General features: G+C 37.2%; 1 protein-coding gene across 1 annotated transcript in view; it reads left to right on the forward strand.

The window, feature by feature from the left end:
• The window catches only part of EIF4G3 (eukaryotic translation initiation factor 4 gamma 3), a 370424-nt gene extending 352352 nt beyond the window's left edge, over positions 1–18072 (forward strand). Inside the window, exons 32-35 of the mRNA XM_082833610.1 lie at positions 1280–1426; positions 11752–11833; positions 15431–15577; positions 17060–18072. Of these exons, the coding sequence (XP_082689736.1) occupies positions 1280–1426; positions 11752–11833; positions 15431–15577; positions 17060–17241 (558 nt within the window). The 3' untranslated portion in view covers positions 17242–18072. The remainder of the gene's footprint in view (positions 1–1279; positions 1427–11751; positions 11834–15430; positions 15578–17059) is intronic.
• Positions 18073–18743: the final 671 nt, after the last annotated feature.

Raw genomic sequence — 18743 nt, forward strand, 5'->3', positions numbered from 1 at the left:
TCTTAAAAGAACTTATGGTCATCTTCTTGTGATTTTGTATGTATATTGAAATGTGGTGGTTGAGATATTTATCAACATTGAATCAGAAAAATTGTAATACCGAATCATGTTTCTAAACTCTATAGGAATATATTTTAAAATGGGCATAAGTGGTAAAGACAAAACGATAGAATGAAATTTTTTTTTCACAGAATTCAAGGTAATTTTTTCTTTGTGGATCAAAGGAGGGTATAGGAATATATCAGAGTCTTCTAAGGTATTAGAGGAAAATATGTTAATAATCTTTAATATTTTAATCTTCATGGTTTTTGCATAGAGAAATTTCATAAGGCAAAACATATACCTCATTTCCTTATACCCTTGAAAATGAAAAATCATTTTGGTTATTGATTTTTTCTAACTACCCATCTAAGAGTTAAACAATTATGGCATCGTTTCTCACACTCAGATTCAGAATGGTCAAGAGGTGTTTGAAGGACTTGGCAAAACTAAAAGTATAGAGTTTTTGACAGCTGCTCGGTGGCAATAGTGATACTAAATCATAGGCTGCAGAAAGGGAGTTAAATTGTACCCTTGCCAGTACTCCTGCCCTGCCTTAGAGCTATGTCACAGCTAAAAGCCAGACTGAAGCACCCAGGGGTATTATGTTAAATGAAATAAGTCAAGAGAAAGACAAATACTGCATGATTTCACTTATATATGGATTCTACAAAACAAATCAAAACCCATAGATACAGCGAGTAGGTAGTTGGTTACCAGAGGGGAAGGGGTTGGCAGGGGTGAAATAGGTGAAGGGGAGGGTCAAGAGGTAAAACTTCCAGTTATAAAATAAATAAGTTATGAGGATATAATGTATAGCATGGAGAACACAGTCAATAGTATTGTATTGACTTTGTATGGTGACAGATAATGACTAGACTTACTGTGGTGACCATTTCACAGTGTATACAAATGGCAAATCACTATGTTGTACACATGAAACTAATATAATATTATATGTCAGATGTACTTAAATTTTTTAAAAAGACTGAAACTCAGAATGATTTGGAGAAGTAAGCTTTTGTTTTTAAGAAGAAGCAGAGCTATGCCATATTAAAAAATGGGGAAATATTCAGAAGGATAATGGAGTGAGAATCTTTTAGAACAATAAATATAGAATGGCTTCTGCTGATCATTTTGATTCCATGTGCAATAGAAGAGATAGCCCATGACTTTGTTTTCCTCTCAGGGTGATAATAATATTGAATTATGTTAATATGTTTAACACTGTATGTTACAGAAGTTGGACTTTATAGAGTCTGATGGTTCCTGTTCCTCTGAAGCACTTTCAAAGAAAGAACTCTCTGCCGAAGAGCTGTATAAGCGACTCGAGAAACTCATTATTGAGGACAAAGCAAATGATGAACAGATCTTTGACTGGGTAGAGGTATAAAGACTATGTCACCTTCCCTGATATCTCTGCAAGAAAGATTCTTGTGGGATCCCTTCATTCACATATTTACCCTGTTACTTAATGGGAGTTTTTAACTTTAATGAAGTTAGTTTTTATTCTTACATGTTTATGTATTTGAAACTAATGCTGTTTTTCTATTTTTATAAGATTCGTAGTCTTTTATAAAGTCAGGTGAAAATATTCAGAACATAAGCCATTTTTCTGGATCTCTCATTAGTTTTGGATACACCCTGCATTTTACCATTCAAAAATTTGCATTTCTTTCTGAATGTTGTCATGTTTTAAATACTAATCTGGATAAAATTAATAAGCAATATATAATTATTATTAAATGTGTTGACTGACATTTTCATAACAACGCTCCCTTCTGGAAACTTCATATCTTATTTATCTTGTGTTATGGAGTCTGTTCATCATGTCCGTTTTTACTTTGTTACTGTATTCCTTTAAATAGTAACTTCTGTTTATGTACATGTGTTTTATTTGTGCACATTTCCATGGGATCGTATGCTAATCCAACTTGAAAGAAAGCCATTGAAGGCTAATCTAGTTCTCTCCCTCTTGCATAAATCTTGTTTTGTAGTCCTTCTAATGGGCTGTTGTTTTCTTAACAACTCATTTCCAGGCACTGAGAAATAATGAAGCTTCTGATAAATTGATTTTTTTACCTATTTTCCCTGCTGTCTATACGATAATCTATCAACTCACCTAATTCAGAATCTTTTTAAAGTAATTTATACTAGTCAGTAAGATATATCCCTATCTCCCCCTCTAGGTTCTTTCATTCCTTCCTGAAATCTAGATATCCAGACCCTTGTCTGCTTATTCTCATACAAACATAACCTGGATTTTGAACATTCCTCTCAAAGTGACATGTGCAAACTGAGCATGATCACCGGGTGTGGTCCAACAGTACAGAGTTAGGTGGTGCTTTTTGCTTTTTTTTTTTAAAACTCTGTGCTTCTGGCAGGCTCACTACACTGAGCTCAAACTGCTCTTTCAGTCTTTTTTTTTTTTTAACATCTTTATTGGAGTATAATTGCTTTACAATGGTGTGTTAGTTTCTGCTGTATCACAAAGTGAATCAGCTGTGCGTATACATATATCCCCATATCTCCGCCCTCTTGCATCTCCCTCCCACCCTCCCTATCCCACCCCTCTAAGTGGTCACAAAGCACCAAGCTGATCTCCCTGTGCTATGCGGCTGCTTCCCACTAGCTAGCTATTTACATTTGGGAGTCTGTATATGTCCATGCCACTCTCTCACTTCATCCCAGCTTCCCCTTCCCCCTCCCCGTGTCCTCAAGTCCATTCTCTACATCTGCGTCTTTATTCCAGTCCTGCCCCTAGGTTCTTCATAACTTTTTTTTTTTTAAGATTCCATATATATGTGTTAGCATACGGTATTTGTTTTTCTCTTTCTGTCTTACTTCACTCTGTACGACAGACTCTAGGTCCATCCACCTCACTATAAATAACTCAATTTTGCTTCTTTTTATGGCTGAGTAATATTCCATTGTATATATGTGCCACATCTTCTTTATCCATTCATCTGTCGATGGACACTTAGGTTGCTTCCATGTCCTGGCTATTGTAAATAGACCTGCAGTGAACATTGTGGTACATGACTCTTTTTGAATTATGGTTTTCTCAGGGTATATGCCCAGTAGTGGGATTGCTGGGTCATATGGTAGTTCTATTTTTAGTTTTTTAAGAAACCTCCATACTGTTCTCCATAGTGGCTGTATCAATTTACATTCCCACCAACAGTGTAAGAGGGTTCCCTTTTCTCCACACCCTCTCTAGCATTTGTTGTCTGTAGATTTTTTGATGATGGCCATTCTGACTGGTGTGAGGTGATACCTCATTGTAGTATTGATTTGCATTTCTCTAATGATTAGTGATGTTGAGCATTCTTTCATGTGTTTGTTGGCGATCTGTATATCTTCTTTGGAGAAACGTGTATTTAGGTCTGCCCATTTTTGGATTGGGTTGTTTGTTCTTTTGATACTGAGTTGCATGAGCTGCTTGTAAATTTTGGAGGTTAATCTTTTGTCAGTTGCTTCATTTGCAAATATTTTCTCCTATTCTGAAGGTTGTCTTTTTGTCTTGTTTAAGGTTTCCTTTGCTGTGCAAAAGCTTTTAAGTCTCATTACGTCCCATTTGTTTATTTTTGTTTTATTTCCATTTCTCTAGGAGGTGGGTCAGAAAGGATCTTGCTGAGATTTATGTCATAGAGAGTTCTGCCAGTGCTTTCCTCTAAGAGTTTGATAGTGTCTGGCCTTACATTTAGGTCTTTAATCCATTTTGAGTTTATTTTTGTGTATGGTGTTAGGGAGTGTTCTAATTTCATTGTTTTACATGTAGCTGTCCAGTGTTCCCAGCACCACTTATTAAAGAGGCTGTCTTTTCTCCATTCTATATGCTTGCCTCCTTTATCAAAGATAAGGTGACCATATGTGTGTGGGTTTATCTCTGGGCTTTCTATCCTGTTCCATTGATCTATATTTCTGTTTTTATGCCAGTACCATACTGTCTTGATTACTGTAGCTTTGTAGTATAGTCTGAAGTCAGGGAGCCTGATTCCTCCAGCTCTGTTTTTCTTTCTCAAGATTGCTTTGGCTATTCGGGGTCTTTAGTGTTTCCATACAAATTGTAAAATTTTTTGTTCTAGTTCTATGAAAAATACCATTGGTAGTTTGATAGGGATTCCATTGAATCTTTAGATTGCTTTGGGTAGTATAGTCATTTTCACAGTATTGATTATTCCAATCCAAGAACATGGTATATCTCTGCATCTGTTTGTATCATCTTTAATTTCTTTCATCAGTGTCTTATAGTTTTCTGCATACAGGTTTTTTGTCTCCTTTTGTAGGTTTATTCCTAGGTATTTTATTCTTTTTGTTGCAGTGGTAAATGGGAGTGTTTCCTTAATTTCTCTTTCAGATTTTTCATCATTAGTGTATAGGAATGCAAGAGATTTCTGTGCATTAATTTTGTATCCTGCTACTTTACGAGATTCGTTGATTAGCTCTAGTAGTTTTCTGGGAGCATCTTTAGGATTCTCTATGTATAGTATCATGTCATCTGCAAACAGTGACAGCTTTACTTCTTCTTTTCCCGTTTGGATTCCTTTCATTTCTTTTTCTTCACTGATTGCTGTGGCTAAAACTTTCAAAACTATGTTGAATTTTTTTTTTTTTTTTTTTTTTTTTTTTTTTGCGGTACACAGGCCTCTCACTGTTGTGGCCTCTCCTATTGCGGAGCACAGGCTCTGGATGCGCAGGCCCAGCGGCCATGGCTCACGGGCCTAGCCTCTCCGTGGCATGTGGGATTTTCCTGGACCGGGGCACGAACCCTTGTCGCCTGCATCGGCAGGCGGACTCTCAACCACTGCGCCACCAGGGAAGCCCAGCTATGTTGAATTTTAGTAGTGGTGAGAGTGGACAAACTTGTCTTGTTCCTGATCTTAGTGGAAATGGTTTCAGTTTTTCACCATTGAGAACGATGTTGGCTGTGGGTTTGTCATGTATGGTCTTTATTATGTTGAGGTAGGTTCCCTCTATGCCTACTTTCTGGAGGGTTTTTATCATCGATGGGTGTTGAATTTTGTTGAAAGCTTTTTCTGCATCTCTTGAGATGATCATATGGTTTTTCCTTCAATTTGTAAATACGATTTATCACATTGATTGATTTGCATATATTGAAGAATCCTTGCATTCCTGGGATAAACCCCACTTGATCATGGTGTATGATCCTTTTAATGTGCTGTTGGATTCTGTTTGCTAGTATTTTGTTGAGGATTTTTACATCTATGTTCATCAGTGATATTGGCCTGTAATTTTCTTTCTTTGTGACATCTTTGTCTGGTTTTGGTATCAGGGTGATGGTGGCCTCGTAGAATGAGTTGGGGAGTGTTCCTCCCTCTGCTATATTTTGGAAGGGTTTGAGAAGGATACGTGTTAGCTCTTCTCTAAATGTTTGATAGAATTCGCCTGTGAAGCCATCTGGTCCTGGGCTTTTGTTTGTTGGAAGATTTTTAATAACAGTCTCAATTTCAGAGCTTGTGATTGGTCTGTTTATATTTTCTGTTTCTTCCTGGTGCAGTCTCTGAAGGTTGTGCCTTTCTAAGAATTTGTCCATTTCTTCCAGGTTGTCCATTTTATTGGCATATAGTTGACTGTAGTAATCTCTCATGATCCTTTGTATTTCTGTAGTGTCAGTTGTTACTTCTTTTTCATTTCTAATTCTGTTCATTTGAGTCCTCTCCCTTTTTTTCTGGATGAGTCTGGCTAATGGTCTGTCAATTTTGTTTATCTTCTCAAAGAACCAGCTTTTAGCTTTATTGATCTTTGCTATTGTTTCCTTCATTTCTTTTTCATTTATTTCTGCTTTGATCTTTATGATTTCTTTCCTTCTGCTAACTTTGGGGTGTTTTTGTTCTTCTTTCTCTGATTGCTTTAGGTGTAAGGTTAGGTTGTTTATTTGAGATGTTTCTTGAGGTAGGATTTTATTGCTATAAACTTTCCACTTAGAACTGCTTTTGCTGCATCCCATAGATTTGGGGTTGTCGTGTTTTCATTGTCATTTGTCTCTAGGTAGTTTTTGATTTTCTCTTTGATTTCTTCAGTGATCTCTTCGTTATTAAGTAGTATATTGTTTAGCCTCCATGTGTTTGTATTTTTTTACAGATTTTTTTCCTGCAGTTGATATCTAGTCTCATAGCGTTGTGGCTAGAAAAGGTACTTGATACGATTTCAATTTTTCTTAAATTTACCAAGGCTTGATTTGTGACCCAAGATATGATCTATCCTGGAGAACATTCCATGAGTACTTGAGAAGAAAGTGTATTCTGTTGGGTTTGGGTGGAATGTCCTATAAATATCAATTAAGTCCATCTTGTTTAATGTAGTATTTACAGCTTGTGTTTCCTTATTTATTTTCATTTTGGATGATCTGTCCATTGGTGAAAGTGGGGTGTTAAAGTCCCCTACTATGATTTTGTTACTGTCAATCTCCCCTTTTATGGTTATTAGCATTTGCCTTATGTATTGAGGTGCTCCTAAGTTGGGTGCATAAATATTTACGATTGTTTTATCTTCTTCTTGGATTGATTCCTTGTTCACTATTTAGTGTCCTTCTTTGTCTCTTGTAATAGTCTTTGTTTTAAAGTCTATTTTGTCTGATGTGAGAATTGCTACTCCAGCTTTCTTTTATTTCTATTTGCATGGAATATCTTTTTCCATCCCCTCACTTTCAGTCTGTATGTGTCCCTAGGTCTGAAGTGGGTCTCTTGTACACAGCATATATACGGGTGTTGTTTTTGTATCTGTTCAGCCAGTCTATGTCTTTTGGTTGGAGCATTTAATCCATTTACATTTAAGGTAATTATCGATATGTTTGTTCCTATTACCATTTTCTTAATTGTTTTGGGTTTGTTATTGTAGGTCTTTTCCTTCTCTTGTGTTTCCTGCCTAGAGAAGTTCCTTTAGCATTTGTTGTAGAGCTGGTTTGGTGATGCTGAATTCTCTTAGCTTTTGCTTGTCTGTGAAGGTTTTAATTTCTCCATCGAGTCTGAATGTGATCCTTGCTGGGTAGAGTAATCTTGGTTGTATGTTCTTCCCTTTCATTACTTTAAATATGTCCTGCCACTCCCTTCTGGCTTGCAGAGTTTCTGCTAAAAGATCAGCTGTTAACCTTATGGGGATTGCCTTGTATGTTATTTGTTGTTTTTCTCTTGCTGCTTTTAATATTTTTTCTTTGTATTTAATTTTTGATAGTTTGATTAATATGTGTGTCTTGGCATGTTTCTCCTTGGATTTATCCTGTATGGGACTCTGTGCTTCCTGGACTTGATTGACTATTTCCTTTCCCGTATTAGGGAAGTTTTCAACTATAATCTCTTCAAATATTTTCTCAGTCCCTTTCTTTTTCTCTTCTTCTGGGACCCCTATAATTCGAATGTTGGTGCGTTTAATGTTGTCCCAGAGGTCAATGAGACTGTCCTCAAGTTCTTTTCATTCTTTTTTCTTTATTGTGCTCTGCGGTAGTTATTTCCACTATTTTATCTTCCAGGTCACTTATCTGTTCTTCTGCCTCAGTTATTCTGCTATTGATTCCTTCTAGAGAATTTTAAATTTCATTTATTGTGTTGTTCATCATTGTGTGTTTGCTCTTTAGTTCTTCTAGGTCCTTGTTAAACGTTTCTTACATTTTCTCCATTCTATTTCCAAGATTTTGGATCATCTTTACTATCATTACTCTGAATTCTTTTTCAGGTAGACTGCCTATTTCCTCTTCATTTGTTACGTCTGGTGGGTTTTTATCTTGCTCCTTCATCTGCTGTGTGTTTCTCTGTCTTCTCATTTTGCTTAACTTACTGTGTTTGGGGTCTCCTTTTCACAGGCTACAGGTTTGTGGTTCCCACTGTTTTTGGTGTCTGTCCCCAGTGGCTAAGGATGGTTCAGAGGGTTGCGTAGGCTTCCTGGTGGAGAGGACTAATGCTGTTGCTGCGCTCTCCTCTGTGGCCCCGAAGCTTCCCCCCTGCCTCATGCCCCTCCCCCCATCTCCGCCAGTGAAGGGACCTCCTAGTGCGTGGAAACTTTTCCCCCTTCACAGCTCCCTCCTAGAGGTGCAGGTCCTGTCCCTATTCTTTTTTCTTTTGCCCTACCCAGGTACCTGGGGAGTTTCTTGCCTTTTGGGAAGTCTGAGGTCTTTTGCCAGCGTTCAGTAGGTGTCCTGTAGGAGTTGTTCCACATGTAGATGTATTTCTGATGTATTTGTGGGGAGGAAGGTGATCTCCACGTCTTACTCCTCCGCCATCTTGAAGGTCGTCTTGCTCTTTCAGTCTTGTAGTACCCATTCTTTTATATTCTACAGGTTAGTCACCTCTCCCATCCCAAACTTATGCATTTGGTTTTGAACCAAAATGGTGTTTTAAAAATTCTTTTCTTTTTGTTAAATAGTTATTTATTTAATTTATTTATTTGGCTGCACTGGGTCTTAGTTGCAGCAGGTGGGCAGACTCTTTATTTGCGGCTCTCTGGCTCCTTAGTTGTGGCATGCAGACATGCAGACTCTTAGTTGCAGCATGCATGTATGATCTAGTTCCCTGACCAGGGATCGAACCCTGGCCCGCTGCATTGGGAGCGTGGAGGCTTATCCAGTGTGCCACCAGGGAAGTCCCTTAATAATTTAATTCTGTTTACATTTATCTTCTTAAATTAGACAGTTTTTTTTTTAGTCTTGTCAGGACATTTTAGATTCTGACTTAGTCATAAATTTTGCTTGCCATCTTTTTCACTTTGTATCCTCCTTGCATTTCATTAATATGTCAACTTTGTCCTCATTCGAGTTACGGGTAAAATGTGTGAATGGGGTAGGACCAAGGATAAAGCAGCATACTTTTCAGGACCAAATCTCACCCCACCCCTGTGGACATTTCAGCTATTAACTTGTTTATTATTTCACATCATTCTAATGTCTAGTTCACCTTTTCATCTTGTCCATAAGGGAATATCTCTTATTAGATAATTTGTCAAATGCCTTGCTAAAGTCTAGAAAAGTGAAGGCTGTATCCATCTGAGCTACCGTATACTGATTGTATCAGAAAAGGAAAGAAGTTTAGTTTAGCATGACTTGTTTTTCATGTATGTATTTATTCCTCTTAACATAACCATCTCTTTCCGCTCTAAGACTTTTAAACTATTCATATGATAGTTTGTTATAGATTCTAGTATAGAATCAGCATCAGGCTTTCCGGTATATTGTTGACATCAGACACCTTCTATTTTTTTTTTTTTTTTTTTTTTTTTTTGCGATACGCGGGCCTCTCACTGTCGTGGCCTCTCCCATTGCGGAGCACAGGCTCCGGACGCGCAGGCTCAGCGGCCATGGCTCATGGGCCCAGCCACTCCGCAGCATGTGGGATCTTCCCAGACCAGGGCATGAACCCGTGCTCCCTGCATCGGCAGGCGGACTCTCAACCACTGTGCCACCAGGGAGGCCCCAGACACCTTCTTTTATGTTTTAAAAGTCAGGTCAATGTTTGCATACTTAACATCATTCTCCTTCTCCATGATTTTTCATAGATTTCAGCAGTTTGGTGTTTTATTCTATTTCTCATGTATTGCAAAATGATGCTGTTTTTACCTCTTCGTCCATGTTGGGCCTCATTTTTTAAATATTAGTATTTATTCTGCCTAGTCCAGACCAACAATTATTCTCCTTAAATAGAAGATGAAGGGTAAATTCTACTGAATGTAAATTATACCTAACAAAGGTGACTTTTAAAAAAGGAGCAAGAAGAGAAAAACATAATGGTCACTGAGCTGACAGTACGTGTAAGGTGTTCATTGCCCTGTGTGTGATACTGGTGCTATATAATAATCTGATTTCGCTTATCAATTCCAATTAGCAAACCCATCTTCCTTATTGTTCTGTGCATTTTTGTTAACATCTTTGCTTATTAACCTTTAGTGTTCTTGATACTTTTCTTCGTGTCTTTTCTATTCTTGAATGTTAGAATTACAGTAAGTGGCTATTTGGTAGAAGAAATATGCAATTTGTTTCTTTAAAACAGAAGAAACAGTCAGATGGTTTGGAAGTGTTATTTATTATCTAATCACATTTAGCTAATTTGTTTATTTTTCTCAGACTCCGCTTGAAGTCTAATCCTTGGGGATTTCAAATGATATTCAGTTGAAATAGCTCTACAACATGTTTATAAAGTATTGTTGGGCCAAAAATAATGGTGTGTTTTTATTCTCTCATTTATTCTTCAAAAATAATTGTTCAGACTTTGCAGAAGTAATTTCTGGGGCTAGACCAGCTTTGGCTTCAGCCTGTTTATTTTTTAAAGAGCTATACCAGCAACTGGCTATAACATATAAATCATCATGAAATCTTTTATGCATAGTTCTTGCCCCACCCTATCCTCAGCCTTAGCTGTCAGCAGTGCCACCACATGTTTCTGTCCTGTGGGAAAAAATCGGTAACAAAAGGTATCACGGTCCTCTGTGTTCAGCTCTGTCAGTGTCCCGCAGAGCCGGCCATCTGACTTGTTAACCACTCTTTTTTTTTTTATTTATTTTTTTTTTTGTTAACCACTCTTAATTCTGCTCTCAGGAAGCCGCCAGTTCCTCCCAGGTGATGTGCAAGGTTAGGTATTCAACAAAGAGAGAGCTGCTGGTTAGTCTGTGTCAGTTCTAAAATTCATAAACATTAAACTGATCTCTAAATATCTTTGAAATTCTTAGCTTTCTAACACATAACGTTTTAAATGACATCTTTAATTCTTTCCTAGCCAGTCATTTTAAGGCTGACTCTTTCAGTAGAAAATACTATGCTATGCTATTAAAAGAAGCTGAGATGAGCATGAATTCTGTTCACAGGCATAAGGAGCATAAACTCTGGAAAATATTTGAAATACCTGCCTAGAAAATGGCCGCTTTTGTTTGTCTTTTCCTTTTGCTAGTCATCTGGTTTAGTATAGTGGGTTTTTTTCTTTGAATTTTAATTTATTTTATTTTTATACAGCACGTTCTTGTTAGTTATCTGTTTTATACACATCAGTGCATATATATCAATCCCAATCTCCCAATTCATCCCACCCCTCCACCCCCCCACTTTCCCCCCTTGGTGTCCATACTAGTGTAGTGTTTTATAGCAAAAAGATAAGATCTTAAGAGAAACTAAAAAATAAATTGAGGGCCCATTTACTCTATTTACCTTATCTCTAAATACATTTTTTTACCATCCTTAGCAAAGAGTAATAGTTTTCTCACCACCACCTGAAGAGTTTGTTTGAGGTAATGCTTGAAATTAACCTCCAAGTCACATTAAAATTAAGATGAGAAAGCAGTGTTAGTACATTTAGACATAGTTGCACACTACTGAGCAAAGTAGGCTTTAAAATACTGCGTGGTTGTGGTGTAGTTGTTCTTTCAACTTTATAGATTTGGATAGATCATCTTAGTATGCCTTATTTATTGAGAAGGGAAAATGCTTTTAAATGGTTACGTTTCTGAATGTATATAGTACACAGCACTGTTTAACTGAATGAGCAAAGGATAGGGGATAGTAAGCTCTCTGAAAATGAAATACTGCTACTGAGAGCATTTTCAGACAGAACTGGCGATAGCCCCAGTATTTTCTGGTGAATTAGAAGACTAATTTTTACAAGAAAGTTGAGCATGATCCCGTCTGCCCTTAGGGCCAGACAAAGCCAGGTTTAGGGGAAAATAATTTCTCTGGTGTGCAAGGGTACCTTTAACTATTCTATTTACTTTTGATTCCAGGCTAACCTAGATGAAAGCCAGATGAGTTCACCTACATTCCTTAGAGCTTTAATGACAGCTGTTTGTAAAGCAGCTATTATAGGTAAGTAATATTTCTGAAGGCAGCTCTTAACACCTGAAATCCCCCGTATGTCAACTACTGATGAGATGATATGGGTCAGAGTTTATATTGCCCTCCAAACTTGCCCTGTAAAGCTCAGTTTCTGTGCCAAATGGATACCATGTCTCTCTGTAATGCCTGGCTGTCTTGGGCAGGGGGATGAATAGCTGCTCTGCCTGCAGAGAGCCCAGATGTGAGCAGTTGCTGCATGCCTTGTGTTCCTCAGTTCAACAGGAAGTTGGTGCATGATCCTTGGGTTGTTTTATACTCTGCTACATGTGACTTTTCCTTTACTTTTCACCTCCAACATTCAAAGCCTCCTGTCTTGCATTGAAGAGTTCTAAAGAACAGTTTGAATATTCTTATTTAATATCAATGAAGGGCTAATCTCAACAGAAAAGCCATTATATGTAAATACATATATGAGGAAAGAAAATAGCAATTATTTCTCCTGCTTTATGTTGACTTTATATGATAAGACATAGGTGGATAGGATTCAGATTGGTAGAAAACCTAAATGTTCCAAGCTGCGTATAGTTTTTAACAGTACTTGATGAGATCATCCACTTAGTCTCAGATAGAAATCCACATTTCTGTCACTGAAGTAGAAAAAAAAAAGAAATCTGTCAGCTCAAAAGTTGTTCAGAATTTCAGGTCTGTCTTTATCATTATAGAGATAGCTTCAGAGTTTAAGATTTTCTCTCAGATGAACGTTTTTTCAGATGAATGTTTTTTCAATGTTAGTTCTTTACCAAGGAAAATAACAAGCTAAGTGGAAAGTCTTCATTAAAATTTTTAAAATAATTTTCAGTATCTATAGAACCATAAGACTTTGGTGTTTTAATATCAGAGTTGTAAAGTATAGAAGCTGCTTTTAAAAACAAGATTGTGTCCCGGTGCTAACTTACAGCGGAAATAAAACTGCAGGCTTATTAAGCTTGCACAAGCCTCTTAGATAGTCTCATCCACTAGAGGGCAGACAGCAGAAGCAAGAAGAACTACAGTTCTGCAGCCTGTGGAACGAAAACCACATTCACAGAAAGATAGACAAAATGAAAAGGCAGAGGACTATGTACCAGATGAAAGAACAAGATAAAACCCCAGGAAAACAACTAAATGAAGTGGAGATAGGCAACCTTCCAGAAAAAGAATTCAGAATAATGATAGTGAAGATGATCCAGAACCTTGGAAAAAGAATGGAGGCAAAGATCGAGAAGATGCAAGAAATGTTTAACAAAGACCTAGAAGAATTAAAGAACAAACACCTAGAAGAATTAAAGACAAACAAACAGAGATGAACAATACAATAACTGAAATGAAAAATACACTAGAAGGAATCAATAGCACAATAACTGAGACAGAAGAACGGATAAGAGACCTGGAAGACAGAAGGGTGGAATTCACTGCCACAGAACAGAATAAAGAAAAAAGAATGAAAAGAAATGAAGACAGCCTAAGAGATCTCTGGGATAGCATTAAACGCAACAACATTCGCATTATAGGGGTCCCAGAAGGAGAAGAGAGAAAGGACCCAAGAAAATATTTGAAGAGATTATAGTCGAAAACTTCCCTAACATGGGAAAGGAAATAGCCACCCAAGTCCAGGAAGCGCAGAGAGTCCCAGGCAGGATAAACCCAAGGAGAAACACACCAAGACACATAGTAATCAAATTGACAAAAATTAAAGACAAACAAAAATGATTGAAAGCAACAAGGGAAAAATGACAACATACAAGTGAACTCCCATAAGGTTAACAACCGATTTCTCAACAGAAACTCTACAAGCCAGAAGGGAGTGGCACGATATATTTAAAGTGATGAAAGGGAAGAACCTACAACCAAGATTACTCTACCCGGCAAGGATCTCATTCAGATTCAATGGAGAAATCAAAAACTTTACAGACAAGCAAAAGCTAAGAGAATTCAGCACCACCAAACCAGCTCTACAACAAATGCTAAAGGAACTTCTCTAAGTGGGAAACACAAGAGAAGAAAAGGACCTACAAAAACAAACCCGAAACAATTGAGAAGATGGTAATAGGAACACACATATCCATAATTACCTTAAATGTGAATGGATTAAATGCTCCAACCAAAAGACACAGGCTTGCTGAATGGATACAAAAACAAGACCCATCTATATGCTGTCTACAAGAGACCCACTTCAGACCTAGGGACACATACAGACTGAAAGTGAGGGGATGGAAAAAGATATTCCATGCAAATGGACATCAAAAGAAAGCTGGAGTAGCAATACTCATATCAGATAAAATAGACTTTAAAATAAAGAATGTTACAAGAGACAAGGACACCACATAACGTTCAAGGGCTCAATACATAAGGCAACTGCTAACAGCTGTAAAAGAGGAAATCAACAGTAACACAATAATAGCGGGGGACTTTAACACCTCACCTAAACCAATGGACAGATCATCCAGACAGAAAATTAATAAGGAAACACAGGCTTTAAATGACACAATAGACCAGATAGATTTAATTGATATTTATAGGAGATTCCATCCGAAAACAGCAGATTACACTTTCTTCTCAAGTGCACATGGTACATTCTCCAGGATAGATCACATCTTGGGTCACAAATCAAGCCTTGGTAAATTTAAGAAAATTGAAATCATATTGAGCAACTTTTCCGACCACAATGCTATGAGATTGGAAGTCAATTACAGGGAAAAAAACATAAAAAACACAAATGCATAGAGGTTAAACAATACGTTACTAAATAACCAAAGATCATTTAAGAAATCAAAGAGAAAATCAAAAAAATACCTAGAGACAAATGACAACGAAAACACGATGATCCCAAAACCTGTGGGATGCAGCAAAAGCAGTTTTAAGAGGGAAGTTTATAGCAATACAATCCTACCTCAAGAAACAAGAAAAATCTCAAATAAACCATCTAATCTTACACCTAAAGGAACTAGAGAAAGAAGAACAAACAAAACCCAAAGTTAGTAGAAGGAAAGAAATCATAAAGATCAGAGCAGAAATAAATGAAATAGAAACAAAGAAAACAATAGCAAAGATCAATAAAGCTAAAAAACAAAAACAAAAAACCACTCATGCTTCTAGGCCCTGAGCATGCTTTTCTTAGCCTTTTTTTTTACTGTGCCTTTCCCTCAGAAGGCTCAGATTAAATGTGTTGTTTGCCACTGTCACAGTTAGTCCTCATCCTGGTAGTAATAATAAAATGGTTCTAATTCTTTTACCCTTGTGAAAAGATTTTATATGAACTATCACTTTAATTTCCTTTCTAATTCCTCTTGTAGTTTGAAATGTTATGAAACCACTGTCCCTGTTTCATTACGATTAAAGATAAAGGACTGAGTATGCTGCTCTTGAGGGAACCCAGCACTCTAAATATATCCGCCCCCCCCCCTATATTTTTGTTTGTTTGTTTCAGGGAGAATATCCCATTAAGAATTTCAGAAAATTTTGGGTTTCAAAATCTTTGCCTTGGACCCCCTTGCTTCCTCTTTCCTTGCAGAGCCATGTGTGTCTTATCAACTCAGAAAATTGAAAATGGCTCTGTGTGTTAATGCTCAGTTCTTCTATCACCTCCAGCCGACTGTTCTAGCTTCCGAGTAGACACTGCTGTTATCAAGCAGAGAGTGCCGATCTTAATCAAGTACCTAGACTCAGATACGGAGAAGGAACTGCAAGCACTTTATGCACTACAAGCATCAATAGTAAAACTTGATCAACCTGCCAGTAAGTTTACCTCTTGCTACAATTAACCCAACCAGAGGGTGCGATTTATCCAGGCCAAGACATGAGAGATGGTTGGATGGGCTTGAACAGTTGATAATAGAAGAATCACTAATTACAAAAACTCAGATAACCAATAACTTTAATAGACCTGAACGTTTTTAAGTGTTTGACTTTTATGAGAAAATGATAACAAGAACACTAGTTTATATTAGAGATTTAATCCTCATTCTAGGGCAGGTCTGTCTAATAGACTGTCTGCAATGATGGAAATGTATCTGTGTCATGCAGTATGGTAACCATGAGCCACATATGTCTGTTGAGCACTTAAATGTGGCTACTGTGACTGAGGAAATAAATTTCATTTAATTTAAATGTAAATAGCCACATGTGGTTAGTGGCTACCCCATTGGACAACGCAGGTCTAGGGCATCTTGGCATTAGCATATGTGCAGTACAGTTTTTCACCTTCTTTGACACAGGTCTTAATAATGAAAGAGGATGATACTGTTCAGAATCCTCAGATACCCAACAAAGACATTAAGGCAGTTTAGACTAATTTTCAGTTAAGAGTTATGATTAATACTGGCTAACCAGACAAATAAGGTAACCTGAACACCAGAGTCTTAGTGATGCTGGTAAATTAACTGAATTGTATTAAATCTTGAAAATTCAGTTGAAACTTGTGGAAGTGGATAGTAGATACTTGGCTATTTTAGAGAGAGCACTGAAGTAGTTCTTTGGCATTTCCTTAGGTTGTAGCTTTTTCAGAGTTTTCCTTCTTGGCTAGTGCTGTTAAATCCCTGTGGGAAATAAAGGAAAAGATTGAAACAATCCTCAGGGTGTAACCGAAGAGACATTCTATCTATAAATCTCTCTTTTTTGAACAATAATATAAGCTAAGTTTCCACTGTGAGAGCAAAACAGAGGATTAAAATTGCCCAGATCATCTGGGCATTGAAAACAATAACCAACGACTATCGTTTCACTGGATAAAATCCAGATGAGACAGTTTTTACCCATGTTTTTCATATGAATTATTACTCTTTTCATTTTGAAAACAACATTAGAGGGGGCGAAAGTACATTCTGCCTTTTCCTCTCAAAATTTGTAAAAATAATATATTTTTATTGTAAGATTTCAAACAAAATGTATAAAGAAGAAAGTAAAAAAGAAAAGTATTCTTGTATTTAATTTTTAAGTGTTTAGAGTGAAAACTACATGATATCAAACAACTCAGCAATATCAGAAAATAGTTCAAATTGAACAAAATAATAGGAATAGGAAACAGTTTAGACTGCTTAAATTTTTCCCACTCTTTAGACAAATGGTTTTGCTCTTATGCTATCAAGACGGGGTGTGATGAAGTGTCATGGATGCTCTTATCCTGGGGAGTTCACGTGCATCCATTCACTGCTTGGAAATACGGTCTTCTCGCAGCTACAGTGCCCCCAGAATTGATGGTTTATTTTCACCTCCTTGCAGATTTGCTACGGATGTTTTTTGATTGCCTGTATGACGAGGAGGTGATCTCTGAGGATGCCTTCTACAAATGGGAAAGCAGCAAGGACCCCGCAGAGCAGAATGGGAAGGGTGTGGCCCTGAAATCCGTCACAGCATTCTTCACATGGCTGCGGGAAGCAGAAGAGGAGTCTGAGGATAACTAAAACTTCAAATACACAAAATGAAACAAAAGAAACAATTTAAGTATTTTTATAAAAAGTGTCACGTCTTCGCCAATCACAGTGCAGCAAGGCCAATTCTCGCAGAAACCCCCACGTGTGCACGAGTGGGAGAGGGGAAAGAGAAAGAAAGGTGATCATGGAGGAAAAAGGTACTGGAAAAAAGTCAACTTCAAACCTGAGGGCGGGAGCACTAAAACCAAAATACATGTATTATTTATAGAAAGTATTTTCTGTTTTAATCTTTTCTTTTTAAACGAGGACTCATACTTTAAAAAAAAAACATCTGTTTAGCAAAAAAAAAAAAAAGTTGAGAACTTTTAATTTATTTTAAGGACTGCAAATGCCAGTGTAATTTTTTAATTTGCAGTTTCTGTAAACAACTTGTATAATAGAAAAGCAGAGAAATAAATTTCCCTCCCCTTCAGATGCACCTCACGTTTGTTTTAAAGCATAGTATTTAGTCCAGATTTAAGAAGGTTTGGGGTGAACAAGGTAAGAAAGATTTTTTTTTTTTTTTTTTTTGGCATCAAATCTTTCTGCCTGCCTCTCAGCTTGCTTCAGAAAATAAAAAAATCAAAATAGTAATCAAAACATACATAACCTTGGAACAGAAGGAAATGCTGTGGACCAGAGAACTCCAAGAATTGTTTAAAAAAAAAGTGCTACCCTGGGAAAAGTACTCTTAATACTTTTGAAATCTTTAGAGCAACTTTAAGGCTTGTAAATACATAGAACAAATATTTAAAAAAAACAAAAAGAAATTGACTCAATACTATTTCTTTTCACTTTCAAAATATAAAGAACAAAATAAAGACAAACATTGCAAGTTTAAAAGAAAGTAAAGTGACTTCTCCTTTTGACAGCTGCTGCATGTGCGCCCATCTCTGGGAGGTGCTGTCTGGCTTCTCGCTGTCTAATCAAAATCACTTCTGAAGTAGGAGAGAGAGAGAGAGAGAGAGAGAGAGTGTGTGTGTGTGTCTGTCTGCCTGCCTGCCTGCCTGCCTGCCTACCTACCTGCCTGTGTGTCTGCAGTTGGAAAAGGCAAGCTACTTTGTGGGTAAAGGAGGACACTTGTGCTTGGGTGGGAGAGCTTCTCTGAAGTCCAGGGGATGTTTCTTTCCAACACCAACTAGAAATGCATTCATGGTAGGAACAAACCTAACAGCAATATTTTAAATAACCACGTGTTCCACTCTATGTATTTGGATTAGGGACACTAATTCAATTTGATACTACCACTACCACTGATTTTTAAAATCATCATTGCTGCCAGTGCTTAAGAAACCCAAAGATGTCTTCTAAAAAATGAAAGAAACCAAAGCTAAATTACACTTTTTAAAAAGTGGGTGTGGGGTCTAAAACCAAACCAATACCATGTGTGAAAATCACATTTTTCCCAACTTCAACTTCACTCAAGCCATTCTGGTGAGTATAAAACGAACTGTGGTTGGGCCTCTGTTTCTCCGACAGATATTGGAGTGCTG

This window comes from Leucopleurus acutus (genome assembly GCF_964270905.1).
Source record: "Leucopleurus acutus genome assembly, chromosome: 2".
Classification (NCBI taxonomy): domain Eukaryota; kingdom Metazoa; phylum Chordata; class Mammalia; order Artiodactyla; family Delphinidae; genus Leucopleurus; species Leucopleurus acutus.